The sequence below is a fragment of the Magallana gigas genome, chromosome 8, assembly GCF_963853765.1.
Source record: "Magallana gigas chromosome 8, xbMagGiga1.1, whole genome shotgun sequence".
Lineage (NCBI taxonomy): Eukaryota > Metazoa > Mollusca > Bivalvia > Ostreida > Ostreidae > Magallana > Magallana gigas.
In genome coordinates this window covers 28,592,699-28,609,813 of record NC_088860.1, presented here as the reverse complement: position 1 = coordinate 28,609,813, position 17,115 = coordinate 28,592,699, and the positions used below count along the sequence as shown (strand labels likewise).

Genomic DNA, 17,115 nt, shown 5'->3' with positions numbered 1-17,115 from the left:
TTTTATAACGCCGTACTCTGGACCGTAGCTTGAGGCTATGGTTTAACGCCCGTTTACAGAGAGAGAGAGAGAGAGAGAGAGAGAGAGAGAGAGAGAGAGAGAGAGAGAGAGAGAGAGAGAGAGTTTTGCACAGAATCTAAACATATGGGATAGTCGATAATGACTCCATATTAGGGGAAAATGAACTGTTCTGAAAATCCTTCAGCTCTGGCATTGCATGAGCGTGTACTGATAACTCCGCCTAAGAAAAGGAGTTGACCAATCATGAAGTTTTCACAACGACGGCGTGTATAATTTATGCATGACGTAGCTGACAGAAATGATCGTGACTCTATAGGAAAAATCCAACCAAAGCGGTTTTGATAATATATAGATTGATAGATATTCTTTAGATAGATAAAAAGATATAAACTTGTCAATTGCTTTTGCGTGTGAGAGAGAGAGAGAGAGAGAGAGAGAGAGAGAGAGAGAGAGAAAGAGAGAACCGTAAAGTATTCAGGCATATTAATCCTGTTAAGTGACAAATCACACAGCAAAACTTGCTGAAATGTTTTATTTGAAAAATATATTTGATGAAGCATACAGGATATGTTCATCCAAAATTATTAACTCAACAGAACTATTTTGTTATCGATATCTACGGTGATATAACCATGCTTTGAACACCCTTGGAATTTCTCTTTTGATCATGCGTCAATTATGGCTCGAGTATAAATATTTTTTTACTAAATTTTCTGGTTTCCTCTTGCTATATCATTGAAAAAAAAATCAGTGAATTTTTTTAAAAATAGAAAATATAGCGAATGAAATGCAGTAATGAGCTTTTTGTCCATGGATTGCACAATATTAAGCATGCATCGAACAACCATACAACAGATGCTAAAAATAACGAAATTTTAATATTTCATGCAAAAAAAAAAAACGAAAAAAGAGAAGAGGCTCGGATTAATATATTTATTACTTTCATATTAAGATTTGTGTCAAAAATGACCTAGGAAATAATTGATGAATTCCAAGTCTAATTTTTTTTTACACAAATTGTTTCCGAAGTTATTTTTTTTTCGAATTATTTAAGTGAAAGGGTACATACAAACCATAAGTGTATGCACGTTTATTTGTAAATGTTTCACCAAAGTTATCAGATCCAAGGTAAAGATGTATGTGTCGGACGTATGGTGGACTCAACATAAACTACCCAAGTATACTTATATGTGTATTTAGTATATTGAACGAGGCTTCATATAAATTTGAAGTTAATAAAGAGTAGGTGTATGTAACCTACAAAATAAAATATATTTAATCTGGTGTCAGTGTTTTGCATCGGTTGTATGATAAATAAAGTATCTAATATTTTAAAAAAATTAGGGACTTTTGACGACTCTAAAAGACAGTTGGGGCTTTCATCATATTTTGGTATTTACATTTTAACAATACTGAAAATACTTTTGTGATTTACCTTTGTTTAACTATCTAAGCTAACACCTTTTACTCACCAAAAATGAAATTTAAAAATAGGAATATATAAAAGTCAATAATTCACTTAGTGAGTTTTAAATCTCAAAATATCCCGCTCACACATATTTTGCGTGGAAGTTGGGGGGGGGGGGGGGATGAAATGCTTGAAATGCTAGACATTTCTTATACAAATATACCTTTGTACTACATGTGCATGTATGTATATTTTATGCGTTATTCATTGCCCAATTTATACAAAAATATATGAAACGTAAATCAAATTATTGAATAAAAATAATCAAATGAAAACTATATATCGATTGTCTAAATATATATATGTCATTTTAACATGTAAACGGCAAGTGCAAATATAAAGAGTGTGCATTAAACATGGTAAGTAAGTTTCTATTTGAGAATTGGTACCACCTATCAAAACTCTCTATTTTCTTAATTTCATATGAAATTAATAAAACTTACATGACAAATTGTACAATTTAACATTACGGTCAGCACCGATATTCTCAGCAACAGAATTAGCTGTCCATTCCTGTTTACGCCATAAGTTATGACTACAACGAATCCCCAGAGCGAACATGTAGTCGGGGCGAAACCACTCGATACCGTTTTTTGAAAGGCGTCGCATTACCTTACGTTTCCTGTTCTAGCAGATGATGGGCTGTCGGATGACTACGGAAGGATATAAGCTATGTTTAAATCAACTCGGTGATTAACATTGCATTTGAGATGAAATGGATGAGATACATAACTCTGACAACACCCTCAGGAGGTTTGTTTTGTCTAAAGAGAAAGAAAGGTTGGGTTAATTTTTGCGCGAAATGGGGTGGTATCGATACCCAAATAGACCTAAAATGAGCCGACATGAAAAACTGGTGGACCTTAGTGGAAGTCTTTTATAGATACCAAATAAGAAATAAACATTATTACAAAATTTGAAATATCTTATGATATTTTTGTAATTTGATGGTTAATTGTCTATTTTTTTCAAAATTCTTTAGAATTTTAGATTTTTATCTGTCGGACTAGAAAAGCTATAAAAATATAATATGGGTTAAGATGCTTATTTTTTTTCTACAGCTTTTAGAACCTGTATACCACCATTTTTCTCAATCAACCTAAACTTGGGGAAAATGCCATTGATTGATATTCTAAGTGAATTAGGCCATCATAAAAAATATCTTGGTTTCCCCTAACCCGACCCTAAATTTTGAAGTTGGGTTGGTTTGGTATGATCGGTACCTTCGCCGGAATTTCCTCTGAAAAAGAAGTTGAAGTCGCCCTGTATTCTGAATTCACGATCATGTAAACTGATCCCAAAGACATAAAACGATCAATTAATTTAAATAATGTTTCCATAGTCTCATTTAACTACTGTTGTGATTAATAATTTGTGATTGTCTTATCTTTTATGGGTTACTGTAAATATGGGTGACGCAACATGTAGCCTACTCTGCATTGAAAAATTAAAATGATCCTCTACACAACGGTTGTAATTTGGTCAAACTTAAAGCAAACTCAGGTAACCTATTGCTATCTGTTTTCGTGCGTCGTGCATCGTCTGTCGTGCATTAACAATTTTACATTTTTAACTTCTTCTTAAAAACTACAAGGCTAAGGCCAAAAACAAAAATATCTATGTTTCCTCTAATGCAACCGACTCAATTAAATCCTGCTGACTGCATTGTTTTTTTCACCACATTGAAAAGACATTTTTTTTTAAGAAACCTAATTTTACCCAAAATCGTTTTTTTAGAAGACCCACATCTTATTCGTTTTTCAATCATTTTGAAAGCCTCCATCATCAACATGGGCGAAATACTCGCTTTATAATCAGTAATCGCCGGAATTTCCTCAGAAAGAAAATGTATTTTGAGTTTACGATCATATAAATTAACCCCAGAGACATTTAAATGATAATCATTTAATCCAAAAGACCTTTCCACAGCCTCAGTTCACCACAATTGTGATTAATCGATTGTTTTATCTTTTATGGGTATAAATACGAGTGATGCAACATGTAGCCTAACGTTACTCTGCATTGAAAATTACAACCGATGTTTATTACTTTAAGTGTTGATATTAAAATTAGTTGGTAACTTGTAATTATTTAATAACTCTTCCAAATTAATGATAAAATAATCATAAAACCATTTGCATACAGTTATTGATCTTAAAAATTAAAATGATCCTCTACATGTTACAGGTTTTACGTATGAAAATAACGCCTGTTGAGGGTTCACATATTTATTGTGGACACAGTGACAAATAATGGTGGTTGAAATTAATGAAATGATAAAGAGCCCTGCAAATATAAAACAATAATCCTCATGCTATGATAATTTACTTAATTTCCATCTAGATTTGAATTATCACATAATATTACAGCGATATCATAATTCATATAATATATTTACATAAAGCAATTAAAGGGAGGTAACTCTTACAATTTAAATGTATATACAATATGCACTTCTCTCATAATAATCATAAAAATAGGTAGCAATTAAAAATATAATAGACACATTCATTAGAAATTATCTCACCATTCTATAGGAATAAGCTTTCCTCTATGCATCTAATGATAAGTTTATAATGTTATGTATATCTGTAATTTAATTAACAGAATAGTAAAAATACTATTGAATTAAATACATTTACATTGCTCATTTTGAACAATTAAGACCAAATATTTGATCATCATAAAAATACTCTGTACACTGATTAGAAAATCAGTTACTCCTTTGAATAAGAATCGAATACTGACTTCATAATCAATATTTACTAAATAAATCTATAATACTCTTTCATGACATTCATTCATTCTAATTAGTTAAAGTGCTTCATTAGAAATTACTTATTTGCTAATTTATAGAAAAGTACATAATATTTTATTACATGGGATATTAGTTTATATGTTACTTACCAGAAAGAGAAATAGTCTGTTGTCAAACTTTATGATGTAGGTCTGATTCAGCTAGTTCATATACATGCTACCCTCTGAATGACCAAACAAAGATTGACAAATCTTGGCGGCAAAATATCATAGTCAGATTAACAAACCAACCACAACAACCCTAACAAATATCTGACCAATAAAACTCGTGCACACAAATGTTTACCAAATCACTGCCCCTGGGGTATACAGGTGTGTAAAGGTACAGGGGTATCTAAGTGTGTGTGGTGTGTATTTAAAATGTGTGTAAAATTTGGTTGGTTTTATTTTAAAATCTATATGCCGGTACACAATCTATATACTGAAATAATATGATATCCATAATATTCATACTATTACATACACAATGGTTGTAATTAAGTCAGAAGGTTAGACTTATACCTCCAAAATACACATAAGTACAGAGACTGGTTTTATTTGTCATTTAGCTAACACAATTACAAAATATTTCATCTAAAATGAATGAATACATCAAATAAATTAAATTTAATAGATTGGATAAGTTTTTAAAACTTTTAGAAGTTGTTTTATTTTTTATTATAAACTTGTTTAAATTTTAATCCAATTTTAATTAAGGTTGAATCTGTGTATATCATCATTCCTAGTGTAGGTTATGCTGTAACAAATATTGACATTCTCCCTGATGTCAAACTTCTTCCTACTTTTTTGTTAGTGAGAAATAAATCTCTCAAAAATTAGGTTGGTACATGTGAAATGAAAGACTTTTTACGTTTTGAAAAATTTAAACAGTTCTCTTAGGCCAAAAAAAAAATATGTGTGTTTCCTATTTCATCAAATTTTAAAATAGGGTAGGTAGGTCGGCTTTTTTTTTTTTTTTTTTTTTTTTTTAAATGAGCTATTAAGTTTTCCCCTTTCCTAGCATATGATTTTTCTATACAATAAGAAAATGTGTTTTACAGGTGGAGCAATCATGGATAGAGACAACTGTTATAGAATTAAAGCTTTCTTAAATCTAAGGTTTATTTGGAATGTATACGAAGATTCTATTTTCATGTAAATAGAAAATATAAATATGACAGCCACTATAAATTAACAGAGTATAATACTCATTACCACAAATATATCATAAATTGGTTATTAGTTCTATTTTCCTGGTCAACTGACATAACAGTAAACATTAATATCGTAACTGTAAGTGTTGAATTCAGAAACAGAGGAAATTCTGGTTGATCAGACGAGAGCCTTAGAATTAAATCTTTTCAATAATTCCCCCCCAAAAATGAATACATAATTAATGGTTTAAGACTAATTTAAAAACTTTCATTTGCAATTGAACTGCAGCATTTTAAAATCATATTCATAATGTGAATGATTGTTGGGCCTATTCAAAGACTTACGATGTCTGCAGTCTCCATGCACACCCAGAAATATAAAAAAAAAAATTTGCCTCTGCTGTTTTCTTGTACATCTTTATATTAATTTTTAACACATCACTACCCTATGAAACCATTTATTGCATTGATATTAATTTAGCTAAAATAACCAAGGATAACTTTCATCCATATATACTGTCAATCTGCACTTAGAAATCTTTAAAACGCTTTGATAACTGGTGTTTTCTATTGAATTGTTACAAGCGTTTTTTGAACTCTGATTTGTAAGACTCTATTGTTTAAACCAATTACGGTTGGTAATCTGGATTTGGAATAAAAAGTGTTAGGGTCAGCGCATAAAAAATAGGGTCGGTCGGGAAACCGGAAACACACATATTTTTTTTTTTGGCCTTAAGTCAAATTTAAAATCAACAGAAACAAACGAGTTGGTTTTGGTTATGACTATAATTAAAATGAAATTACATGTAGGTAAATTAACATAAATCTTTAGTATCTAAATATTTTTTCCCTAGCATTATGTTTCAAATTTGGGTTAAAATTTCCTTGACAAAGAAGGACATTCTCTGCAATTGTAGTGATTTTGTGTAACCTTACTTTTGTAGAATCATTAAATATGACTTCACAAATATTTACATTTATTACATTACCTTAGGTTTATCAAATATTATTGTTTTGATATACTTTTAGACATTTTGTATACCAAATTTTGAAAAATTAATTGATACTTTGAAGAAGGTACATTATGATCATTAAAATATATAAATATGGGTTTACATGTACATCAACACAAATGATAATGAATGTATTTATGCACATCTAGTCATTGAATCAAACATGTTTGTATAAGATGAACAATATCAAATTGTGAATTCGATATTAAATTTGTTTTACATTCCATCAGCACAAGTATAACAATTTGTTTTACAACTGGTCATATTTTTAGCTCACCTGAGCCAAAGGCTCAAGTGAGCTTTTCTGATCACAATTTGTCTGTTGTCTGTCGTTGTTGTCGTTGTTGTTGTAAAGTTTTCACATTTTCATCTTCTTCTCAAGAACCGCTGGGCAGATTTCAACCAAATTTGGCACAAACCACCACTTGGTGAAGGGGATTTAAGTTTGTTCAAATGAAGGGCCACACCCTCTTTAAAGGGGAGATAATTGAGAATTATTGAACATTTGTTGGTATTTTTCAAAAATCTTCTTCTCAAAAACTATTCGGCCTGAAAAGCTTAAACTTGTGTGGAGGCATCCTCAGGTAGTGTAGATTCAAGTTTGTTCAAATCATAGTCCCCGGGGGTAGGGAGGGGCCACAAGAGGGGGATCAAGTTTTACAAAGGAATATATAGAGAAAATATTTAAAATTCTTCTTCTCAAAACTATCAGGCCAGAAAAGCTCAAATTAAAATGGGAGCATCCTCAGATAGTGTAGATTCAAGTTTGTTCAAATCATGGTCCCCGGGGGTAGGATGGGGCCACAATTGGGGGATCATGTTTTACATAGGAATATATAGAGAAAATCTTTAAAATTCTTCTCAAAAACTATTAGGCCAGAAAAGCTCAAATTAAAATGGAAGCATCTTCAGGTAGTGTAGATTCAAGTTTGTTCAAATCATGGTCTCCGGGGGTAGGGTGGGGCCACAATTGGGGGATCAAGTTTAACATAGGAATATATAGAGAAAATCTTTAAAAATCTTCTTCTCAAAAACTATTTGGCCAGAGAAGCTCAAATTGAAATGGAAGCATCCTCAGATAGTGTAGATTCAAGTTTGTTCAAATCTTGGTTCCCTGGGGGTAGGGTATGGCCACAATAGGGGGATCAAGTTTTACATAGGAGTATAAAAAGAAAATCTTAAAAAATCTTCTCTAAAACTATTAGGCCAGGAAAGCTCAAATTTGAGTGAAAGCATCCATAGATAGTGTAGATTAAAGTTTGTTCAAATCATGGTCCAAGGATGTAGGGTGGGGTCACAGTAGGGGGATCAAGTTTTACAAAGGAATATATAAAGAAATCTTTAAAAATCTTCTTGCCAAATACTATTAGGCCAGAAAAGCTCAAAGAACTATATATGATATTAGTCAAATTTGGCCCCTAAAATTCGCTATTTTTAAAATGATTCAGGTACATTAATTTGTTGTGTTATTTTATAAAAGAGATGACATGAAATATGTGTTTCACCTATTTATTTGATTTATATGCACTCACTGGCTGTATATGACGTCAGAAGTGACGCTATTTTTATAATTCAATCAAAATCAATCAAAAATATACATTTTTCTTATCTTTTTTCGAATGGGAAATATAGAGCGACTCTTTGAACAAGAACGAACTTTTTGTCACTTATAATTATTGGGGAGATACATCTTTGGTGAAAATATTTTGTTTGTTCAAGCAGTCGCTCAATGTTTCCTTAAAGAAAAACTGCCTCAAAACAAGCCGTTTTATGCTAAAAATGAGAAAATGGCGGGAAAAGGTAAACTTTATAATGTCATATTTTTAAATTGTGGGCTTTAAAATCAAAATAAAAATTATGAAAAAACTCCAAATGTATATTTGTACAAATAAAACAAAGAATTACAGTAAAATGACAATGTTCATTTTAGGGGGCCATTTTAGGCTCAAACCATATATAGTCCTTTGAGTGGAAGCATCCCCAGATAGTGTAGATTCAAGTTTGTTCAAATCATGGTCCCCGGGGGTAGGGTGGGGCCACAATTGGAGGATAAATTTTTATACAGGAATATATAGAGAACATCTTTAAAAAAATTTCTTTTAAAAACTATTAGGCCAAGAAAGCTCAAATTGGCGGGTAACCATCCTCAGATAATGTAGATTCAAGTTTGTTCAAATCATGGTCCCTGGGAGTAGGGTGGGGCCACAATTGGGGGATAAAGTTTTATATATAGAGAAATTTTTGAAAAATCTTCCTCTCAAAACTATTAGGCCAGGAAAGCCCAAATTTGAGTAGAAGCATCCCCAGATCGTATAGATTCAAGTTTGTTTAAATAATAATCCAGGGGTAGGGTGAGGCCACAATGGGGGATGAATTTTTTACATAGGAATATATAGAGAAAATCTTAAAAAATCTTCTTTTTAAAGACTATTTGGCCAGAAAAGCTTAAACTTGTGTAGAGGCATCCTCGGGTAGTGTAAATTCAAGTTTGCAAAATCACAGTCCCTAGTGGTAGGGTAGGGCCATGATGGCGGTTTGAATTTTACATAGGAATATATAGAGAAAATCTTTAAAAATATTCTGGGAAAGTTTTCGGTCCAAAACTCAGTACTTAGTGTGAAAGTACAGGTTATGCAGATTTAAGTTTGATGAAACCATGATTCCCTAGAGAAAAGTGGGGCCACGAAATTGGGGGGGGGGGGGGTATATAGGAATAGAGATAAATCTTCTTATAGGTACAACAACAAAAAGGGCTTGGTATTTACCAAAAAAAAAGAGGTGGATAAAAATGGCAGATTTTCAATTGTTTTTAGCAAGATCTACTGTACTTAGTTGTCAAGATATTTTGATACTGTAATGCTAATTTGATCAGAATTAAGGCAATTGTTGCTCAGGTGAGCGATGTGGCCCCTGGGCCTGTTGTTTGTAGTAAGTTTTGTAATTTATTAAAGGATTGATTTATGTTTTTTCATTTTTAATTTATAATGTATTTCATATTTTGCCCTGGCAGAAAAAAAATTTATTTATGTACCTACCTACCCAATTTCACAATTTAGATCCCTTTTACCATAGAGATGCCTAACACCAAAAATGGTAACAATTAGGCCATCATTAAAAATATCTATGTTAGGGGAAACATATATATTTTTAATGATGGCCTAATTGTTACCATTTTTGGTGTTAGGCATCTCTATGGTAAAAGGGATCTAAATTGTGAAATTCATAGCTCTACTACCTTCGGGGCGCCACAGGTGGGGCCAAATACGCCAAAAAAAAAAAAAAGCCAAATTTTCAAAAATCTTCTTCTCTACTCCCACACATGTAAGGAAAAACTGGTTTCATAGTTATGATGTCCATGAAACCCTCTACCAAATTTGTGAAATTCATTACCCCTGGGTCAGGGGTTCTGGCTTTAGGGTGGCTTTAGGGTGGGGCCAATATGGCCATATAATAAAAATGTATTTTATCTTAGAAAATCCTCTTCTCTACTCCCACACATTTTAGCAAAACACTAAGTGCATGATTATGATGTCGATGAAGCCCTCTACCAAAATTGTGAAATTCATGGCCCCTGGGTCAGGGGTTCAGGACAATGGGGGGGGGGGGGGGGGGCAATATGGCAATATAGTGTTAATGCATATAATGTTTGAAAATCTTCTTCTCTATTCTCACACATCTGTATGAAAAACTGACTTCATAATTATGTTTACCAGGAAGTCCTCTTCTAAATTTTTAAATTTCATGTCCCCTGTAGTATGGGTTTTGACTCTAGGGCAGGGCCAAAATGGATGTATAGGTGTTAATGCATATAATGTTTAAAAATTATCTTTACTCCCACACACATGAAAGGAAAACTGAATTCATGATTTTGTAGACAAGATCTTTAAGTTTTGTTGCCAAAATTATAGGTTTCATAGTTCTTTTTGAAAGATTTCAGGCAGGGAGGTGGTCGTCATTACAAATTTATAATTTTTCTACTCCAGAATGAAACCTAATTAAATGCATATATGAGACTCCTCGACAACTTTGTGTATGGGTTATATGCTACTCAAGGTGACCGTTAAGGCCAATTGGCCTTTTGTTAAGAAATAAGATTAGTATTTTTGTAAAAACTGTGTGTAAAGGACATGTGTATATTCCCATGAAAGAACAAATACAGTAATTTGAAGCATATAGTTTAAGTTAAAGTTCAAAACCTTCAAAACATGCAGAACCTTAATTACACACTAGTCTGCTACTAATGCAATATTATAAACTCAAGGTCTATAATTAAGAACTGCAGTCTGTAGCTCTTGGTCTGAAAAAAATTTGGATGAACGGCCTGCCGGGAGCCACAGTTCCTTTCATGTTAAAAAGTTGCAATTATGGCACACAAAAAATTGCGCTAGTTTTGGACTGATTAATTATATTTTCAAACACATCATTCTGAACAAATATTTGATAAAAAAAAAAATCCTTTGACATTTTACTACACATATCACTTACTGTAAACGTACTACATTTGGCTGTGTATTCTATTTAGCGCTTTTGGCGGAATGCGACTTCCGCTAAATCAAGAACATCGCTAAATGCCATGCATGTATGTATAAGAATAGTCACATTAAAGAATACGCTAAATCAAATCTACGCCAACTTGTTCAAAAACTAATTTCCGCAAAATATCATACACGCCAAATATAATATGTTTACAGTAACTTGCCTCTAGCCCCATAAAGTGGTTCAAAGTTGTGTATTTTGTTTGAAATTAGAATTTTGTTGATCTTAATCCATCAACTGATGTATTAACAGGTTTAAGTCTAGGTGTGGAAGATATAAAGATAATGTTTGTCAAAGACTCATTATACAGTAAGATAGTTTACCTTCTATTTTTAAAAGTAACTACTTTTATAAACTTTTAACTTTCATCTATTAGATTAATTTGTGGGTGGGAAGGGGGGGGGTGTGTGAAATTTTTACAAGTCTTTGTATTTCTTGCGTCATATTAGAGTGATGTAATATCTAATTTACAGTTGCACGTACTTTATGAGTGTCGTCAGTTTACATTATACATACAATACTTTATAAAAAAAGAAATCAACATCATCAATTTTTCTAACGCTCTAAAAGATTTAAAACATTCACAGCATTTTGTGTATTTTTCAGGAAATATGCATTCCCACGACATTTCATCGCAATTTATTTAGCATGTTCACTTGTACTGAAGTACTAAAACATTTTTAGTCCTCTACCGGTTTAACCGGAGGGGACTTATATAGCTTTCCTCTGCATCCGTCAGTCCATCTGTCTGTCGGTCTTTCTGTCCAACTTTAGTTTTCCAGTTAACATATTTTTTAATGTTCAGGTTCATTATCGGGTTCGGTGTGTATTGAATACTGTAGATTCCTTATTTTACGCGAGTACTGAATTCCGCGATTCAACGGTTTTCCATCAAATTGTGAGAACATAAAATCGTGAATGCCGAAATTTTGTCATAGTTTCATGTAGTTTATATGTCTGAAAATTAAAAGCGAGATTTTAAAATTCGCGAGACAGGCTTTTCGCGATTTTACGCGGATATTAATTCCTCGCGTTTAATTAGGAATTTACAGTAAACAATGCCAGTATGTGATCAGTAATAATATCATGCATTACTTGTATCACTACTTTTATCATTTCTAACACACAAATAAGTTCTGTAAAATAGTGTCAAGTTTTGCGTTGTAAATTTAATCGGCAGGTTTTTTTTATACCCGCACTTTCTAAAGAAAGTTTGGGTATATTGTTGTACCCTGTTCTGTTTGTCTGTCCGTCTGTCACTTTTTTCTTTCTCAAACTCCTCTTACATCTTATAAACTAGCAAACTGAACTCTTTGAGTTTGATTGGGGGTATCATGTTGTCTTGTAAAAAGGTTTCAAAAATTCTCTGGTAGTCCTGGGGGTCAAATAATTTGGTAAAAAATGTTGTTTTTTTACAAAATACCTTCTTCCTCAAACTCCTCCTACATTTTCAACTGTAGACAAATCATCTCTTGGAATATGTTTTAGGGTATCCTATAGATGCGCAATAAGGTTTCGGAATTTTAAATTTTGTTCTGGGGGTCATTTAATGGCTAAAAAATGATGTTTAAAAAAAAAAAAAACTGGTTTCAAAAACATCATTTTTTTTTTTGCAGTAGCCAAATGATCTTGTAGAATATGATTGGGGATGTCATATTGAAGTGTGATCAGGTTCCAGATTTTTTTTTGTATTATGGGGATCATTGGGCAACAAAAAATGACTTTTTTTGCAAAAAAAGGATGGTTCCCAGAACTTCTCTTACAACTTTTGGAGTAGCTACGTCATCTCTTGGGATATAATTGGGGCTGTCCTATAGATGTGCAATAAGGTTTTAAAAATATAAATTTCATCCAGGGAGTCAAAAGAAGCAGAAAATTGACCTTTGTCACTCAAAAAAACCCCATAGATCCCAGAACTCCTCTTATGATTTAATGGATAGACACATTGTATCTTGGAATATGATACGGACTGTTCTATAGATGTGCATTACCATTTTGAAAAATTAAATTTCATCCAGGGAGTCAAATAGAAGCAGAAAATTGACGTTTATCACTCAAAAAAAACATAGATCCTAGAACTCCTCTTATGATTTAATGGATAGACACATCGTATCTTGGGATATGATAGGGACTGTTCTATAGATATGCATTACGGTTTTGAAAAATTAAATTTAACCCTGAGGCCCATTACCAACATACCGTTTGGATCAAGAATATATATTGTTAAGGGGTGGGGATCTCAACCATTTTCGAGATATTTGTGCACTTCCTGTTCAAGGGGGGGGGGGGGGGGGTCACGACCATCCCCGGGGCCATGACCTACATACCGTTTGATTCCCCTTGACACAAGGAACAAGAATATATATGGTTTAAGGGTGGGGATCTCAACTGTTTTGAAGATATTAAGGGACTTGCTGTTCGAGGAGGGTCAGGACCACCCACAGGGCCGATGACCTACATAACATTTGATGCCCCTTGATATAAGGAACAAGAATATATATGGTTTAGGGGTCATGATTATAACAGTTTCTGAGATATATGGTAATTTCCAATTCCTGGGGGTGGGGTGGGTATGACCCCAGGGGTCAAATCTAATAAACGCTATATATTGCCAGTAAAAGTCGATATATGATTATGAAAACCTATACTATTATCTTTGTCCGTTTTTAAGTTACCATTTACAATAGAGTCTACGATTCTTCCCATAATGTTCAATGTTAGACTCCACCCCCTTTTGACCCCCCCCCCCCAAAAAGTGGTTGTCAAACCCCAAATGAGAAAAATCAAACTAGGGTTCACAACTAGATATGCAGGCCTATTGTATCATAGAATTTTGTACAATTCTTCTCAGCCATCTCTGAGAAACAAGTTTAGAGCGGGAAAGAAGAAAAAGAAGAATAATAATACATGTAACTAGACAAGATCTCATTGCGAGCATCGAGGAGGTCTTCTGTCTGATTTTAAAACTTGAGATTTATGTTTGATTTTGTTATTTTACAGCTAAATATGATTTAAAACAGAAAAAAGGGTCTACATTCTAAGGGACAGATACTATTTTGTTTCAGGTTTAAGAGCTTTGTTCAACAAGTGTTTAGAAATTTGTCACCTTTCTTGAGAAATCTGTGAAAAAACATTTTAGGGGCCGGTCCCTTATCTCCTTATTAGGGCCGCTGAACCAAATTTTAATGGTTGCTTGTCGTTAAGTACATCATTTGGAGCATCTTTTCTTCTATACTTAATTTCAAAATATTTTACCTTTTTTAAATATAGGTGATCAAAGTTTTGGACTTTTGACCTCTAAATATACCTTATTACAGTACCCGCAACGTTATTTTTTACAATCCAATCCTATCGTATCGTGTATCAATCCTATTGTATCGTGAGTGTATACTTTTCTATCGTGCGTTATCCTATCCTTTCATGCGTGTATACTGTTCTATCGTGCGTTAATCATATCCTATCGTGCGTTAATCCTATCAGGTTTATCTTTCAATATTAACTTTTTTTCCTTTTATCCTATCGTGTTAATCGTTACGTGCCTTTTATAAGCAAGTGGATTAATTAAAAGTTGCAAGTCGTTCAGTGCGCTGTATACGAACATTTATCGAACAAGAATTAAAAAATCCTATCCAGCATTCTATCATATGATACTAATTTCTTATTTTTTAGATCAAAACTAACCAATATTACATGTAAATCATATCTGTTAGCATTGAAAATAAAAAATTAATGTAAACTATCGAAGTTCTTAGGAATAAGGTAACATATTTACCTGTATATGAATATATTAAATCGTATGCGGAGTGTATACCTGCGTAAACAATAACTTTTATGCAATATAATTTGTTTTTTATGCATCATGTTTTACAGAAACAAATGTATTTATGATATAATTTATATTTAATTTAACCAGAATTGTATTTTAGTTGAACCTGTTATTTTCCGTGTGATATTTGATTTTGGGCTGAAATGTTCTCGGCAATCGGCTAGAGTGTGTGGTAATGAAAACAATGTTAACAAATCGTACGCAGAATTTGCATCTGCGTAAATATTTATTTAACTTGTATGTAATATAATTCGTTTTTAATGCGTCATTTTCTTATAAAGAAAGAAATGTAATTATGATAGATTTTTGTGAATTATTTGATTTGAACAAGAGTTGGATTTTAATAATTGAACCCGCTATTTTCCGTGTTATTTGATCTCGGGCTGAAATATTCATGACGATCAGCTAGGGTGTTCGGTAATGAAAACAATGTTTACAGTACAAAATATTTATTGATCATTTAAGCTCATAGTTTTACATGTAGTTTAAAAAATAATTCATCATTTTTATACATTCTATAAATGATGCAGCGATGATTAACAACTCTGCAATTGTTTCTAAAAAGATATTCCACGTAAATCTTTATTCGAACGTGTTCTTTCTCAAATTCTGCCATTATCAGTTTATTTGTGAAGATCGTTTAAAGCGATTATACGTCTATCATGAAGATCGTTTATCCTTTCATATCGTGTATCAATCCTATCATATCGTACGTGTATACTGTTCTATCGTGCGTCAATACTATCCTATAGTGCGTGTATACTGTTCTATTGTGCGTTAATCCTATCCTATCGTGCGTGAATCCTAGCTATCCTATCGTTTATCTTGTAAGAAATAATGTTGTGGGTACTGTACGTAACACATGAGAAAATCATTATACAGTTAAGCTACATAACTGTAAGATAAACTCATTTGATTCTATAATCCATTATAAAATATCCCTCGGTAAAGGGCTATAGGTAAAAGACTTAAGAGCCCTCTAGTTTCCTTATTTTAGGGGCCAGCCCTTTTTTCTTGGTATCAATGGAAGGACATCTAATTTTAAATCTAATTTTCAACAATTCTTTTGAGATATTTACCATTTTTGAGATATCTTAAAATGAATGTTTAAGGGCCCGGTCCCTTATGTCCTTATTGGAGTCGCTAACCAAATTTTGAAGGTTGCATGATGTTAAGTACATCATTTTGAGCATCTTTTTTTCTTTACTGCATTTCAAAATATTTTTCCTTTTTGAGATAAAGGTGATCAAAGTTTTGGACTTTTGACCCCTATTTACGTAACACATGAAAAAATCATTGTACTATTAGGCTACATAACTGTAAAATGAACATATTTGCTTCTATAATCTATTACAAAATATCCCCCAGTAAAGACCTTTAGAAAAAAAGACTTTAGAGCCCTAGGTCTAGGTCCCTATAATATTAGGGGCCAGCCCCTTTTTCTTGGCATCAAATGAAAGATCTTTTAATCGTAAAGACATTTTGTTCAAAAATTGTTTAAAAGGACTAAGTGCGGTTTTATGCATTTTTTGCCCCCAAAATCAAAGTTTAAGAAAGAGCTTTAAAAATAAGGTACAAGATAGTTAAAATCATGTTGAAATAAATGTGTAAAAGGTTATCACCACAGTGACGTCATAATGTAGAAATGACGTCATGAAGATTGCATTATTTTGATAAATTGATGATTTGTGGCAAAATATGGGTGTTTTCCGATGGTTTTTCGACTAGGAAACATCGAGCGCAGGCTTGCTCAAGTACCATTTTTTAGTATAATGTGTATAACTATCTGAAGAAAAACATATGTTAAAATCGCACTTGAGCAGACCTGTGCTCTATACTTCCGAATGCAAAATATAGAGCAAAAATGAGAATATTTTCATTTATTTGCAAATTTGCGGGAATTGGGTCATTTAGGTGACGTCATAGATAAACAGCGAATGAGCAATGATGACTAAAATCAACATCAAAGTTATAGGAATCCTCTCTACAATGATTTGTGAAGATTTTATTTTTATACGATACAATTTAAAAATTGGTTGAAATCGGGGGCAGATATTTGACCATACCGCACATAGTCCTTTGTTACTATTCTTGAGATATCTCAGAAAAAACGTTTTATTTCTTCTTATCTCCTTATTGGGGTTGCTGAACCAAATTTTAAAGGTTGCATTTTGTTAAGTACATCATTTGGAGCATCTTTTATTCTATACTGCATTTCAAAATATTTTTCCTTTTTGAGATAGAGATGATCAAAGATTTGGACTCTTGATCCCTAAAAATCCCTAATTACATAACACATGA

At 32.6% G+C, this 17,115-nt stretch overlaps 1 protein-coding gene across 5 annotated transcripts in view; it reads left to right on the top strand.

Moving 5' to 3' along the window:
- Nucleotides 1-2,072: 2,072 nt before the first annotated feature.
- The window catches only part of LOC105343840 (growth hormone-regulated TBC protein 1-A), a 199,671-nt gene continuing 184,628 nt past the window's right edge, over nt 2,073-17,115 (top strand). For all 5 annotated transcript variants that reach the window (XM_066069733.1, XM_066069730.1, XM_066069732.1 and 2 more), the window contains exon 1: nt 2,073-2,242. In XM_066069733.1, the coding sequence (XP_065925805.1) occupies nt 2,205-2,242 (38 nt within the window). In that variant the 5' untranslated portion in view covers nt 2,073-2,204. The remainder of the gene's footprint in view (nt 2,243-17,115) is intronic.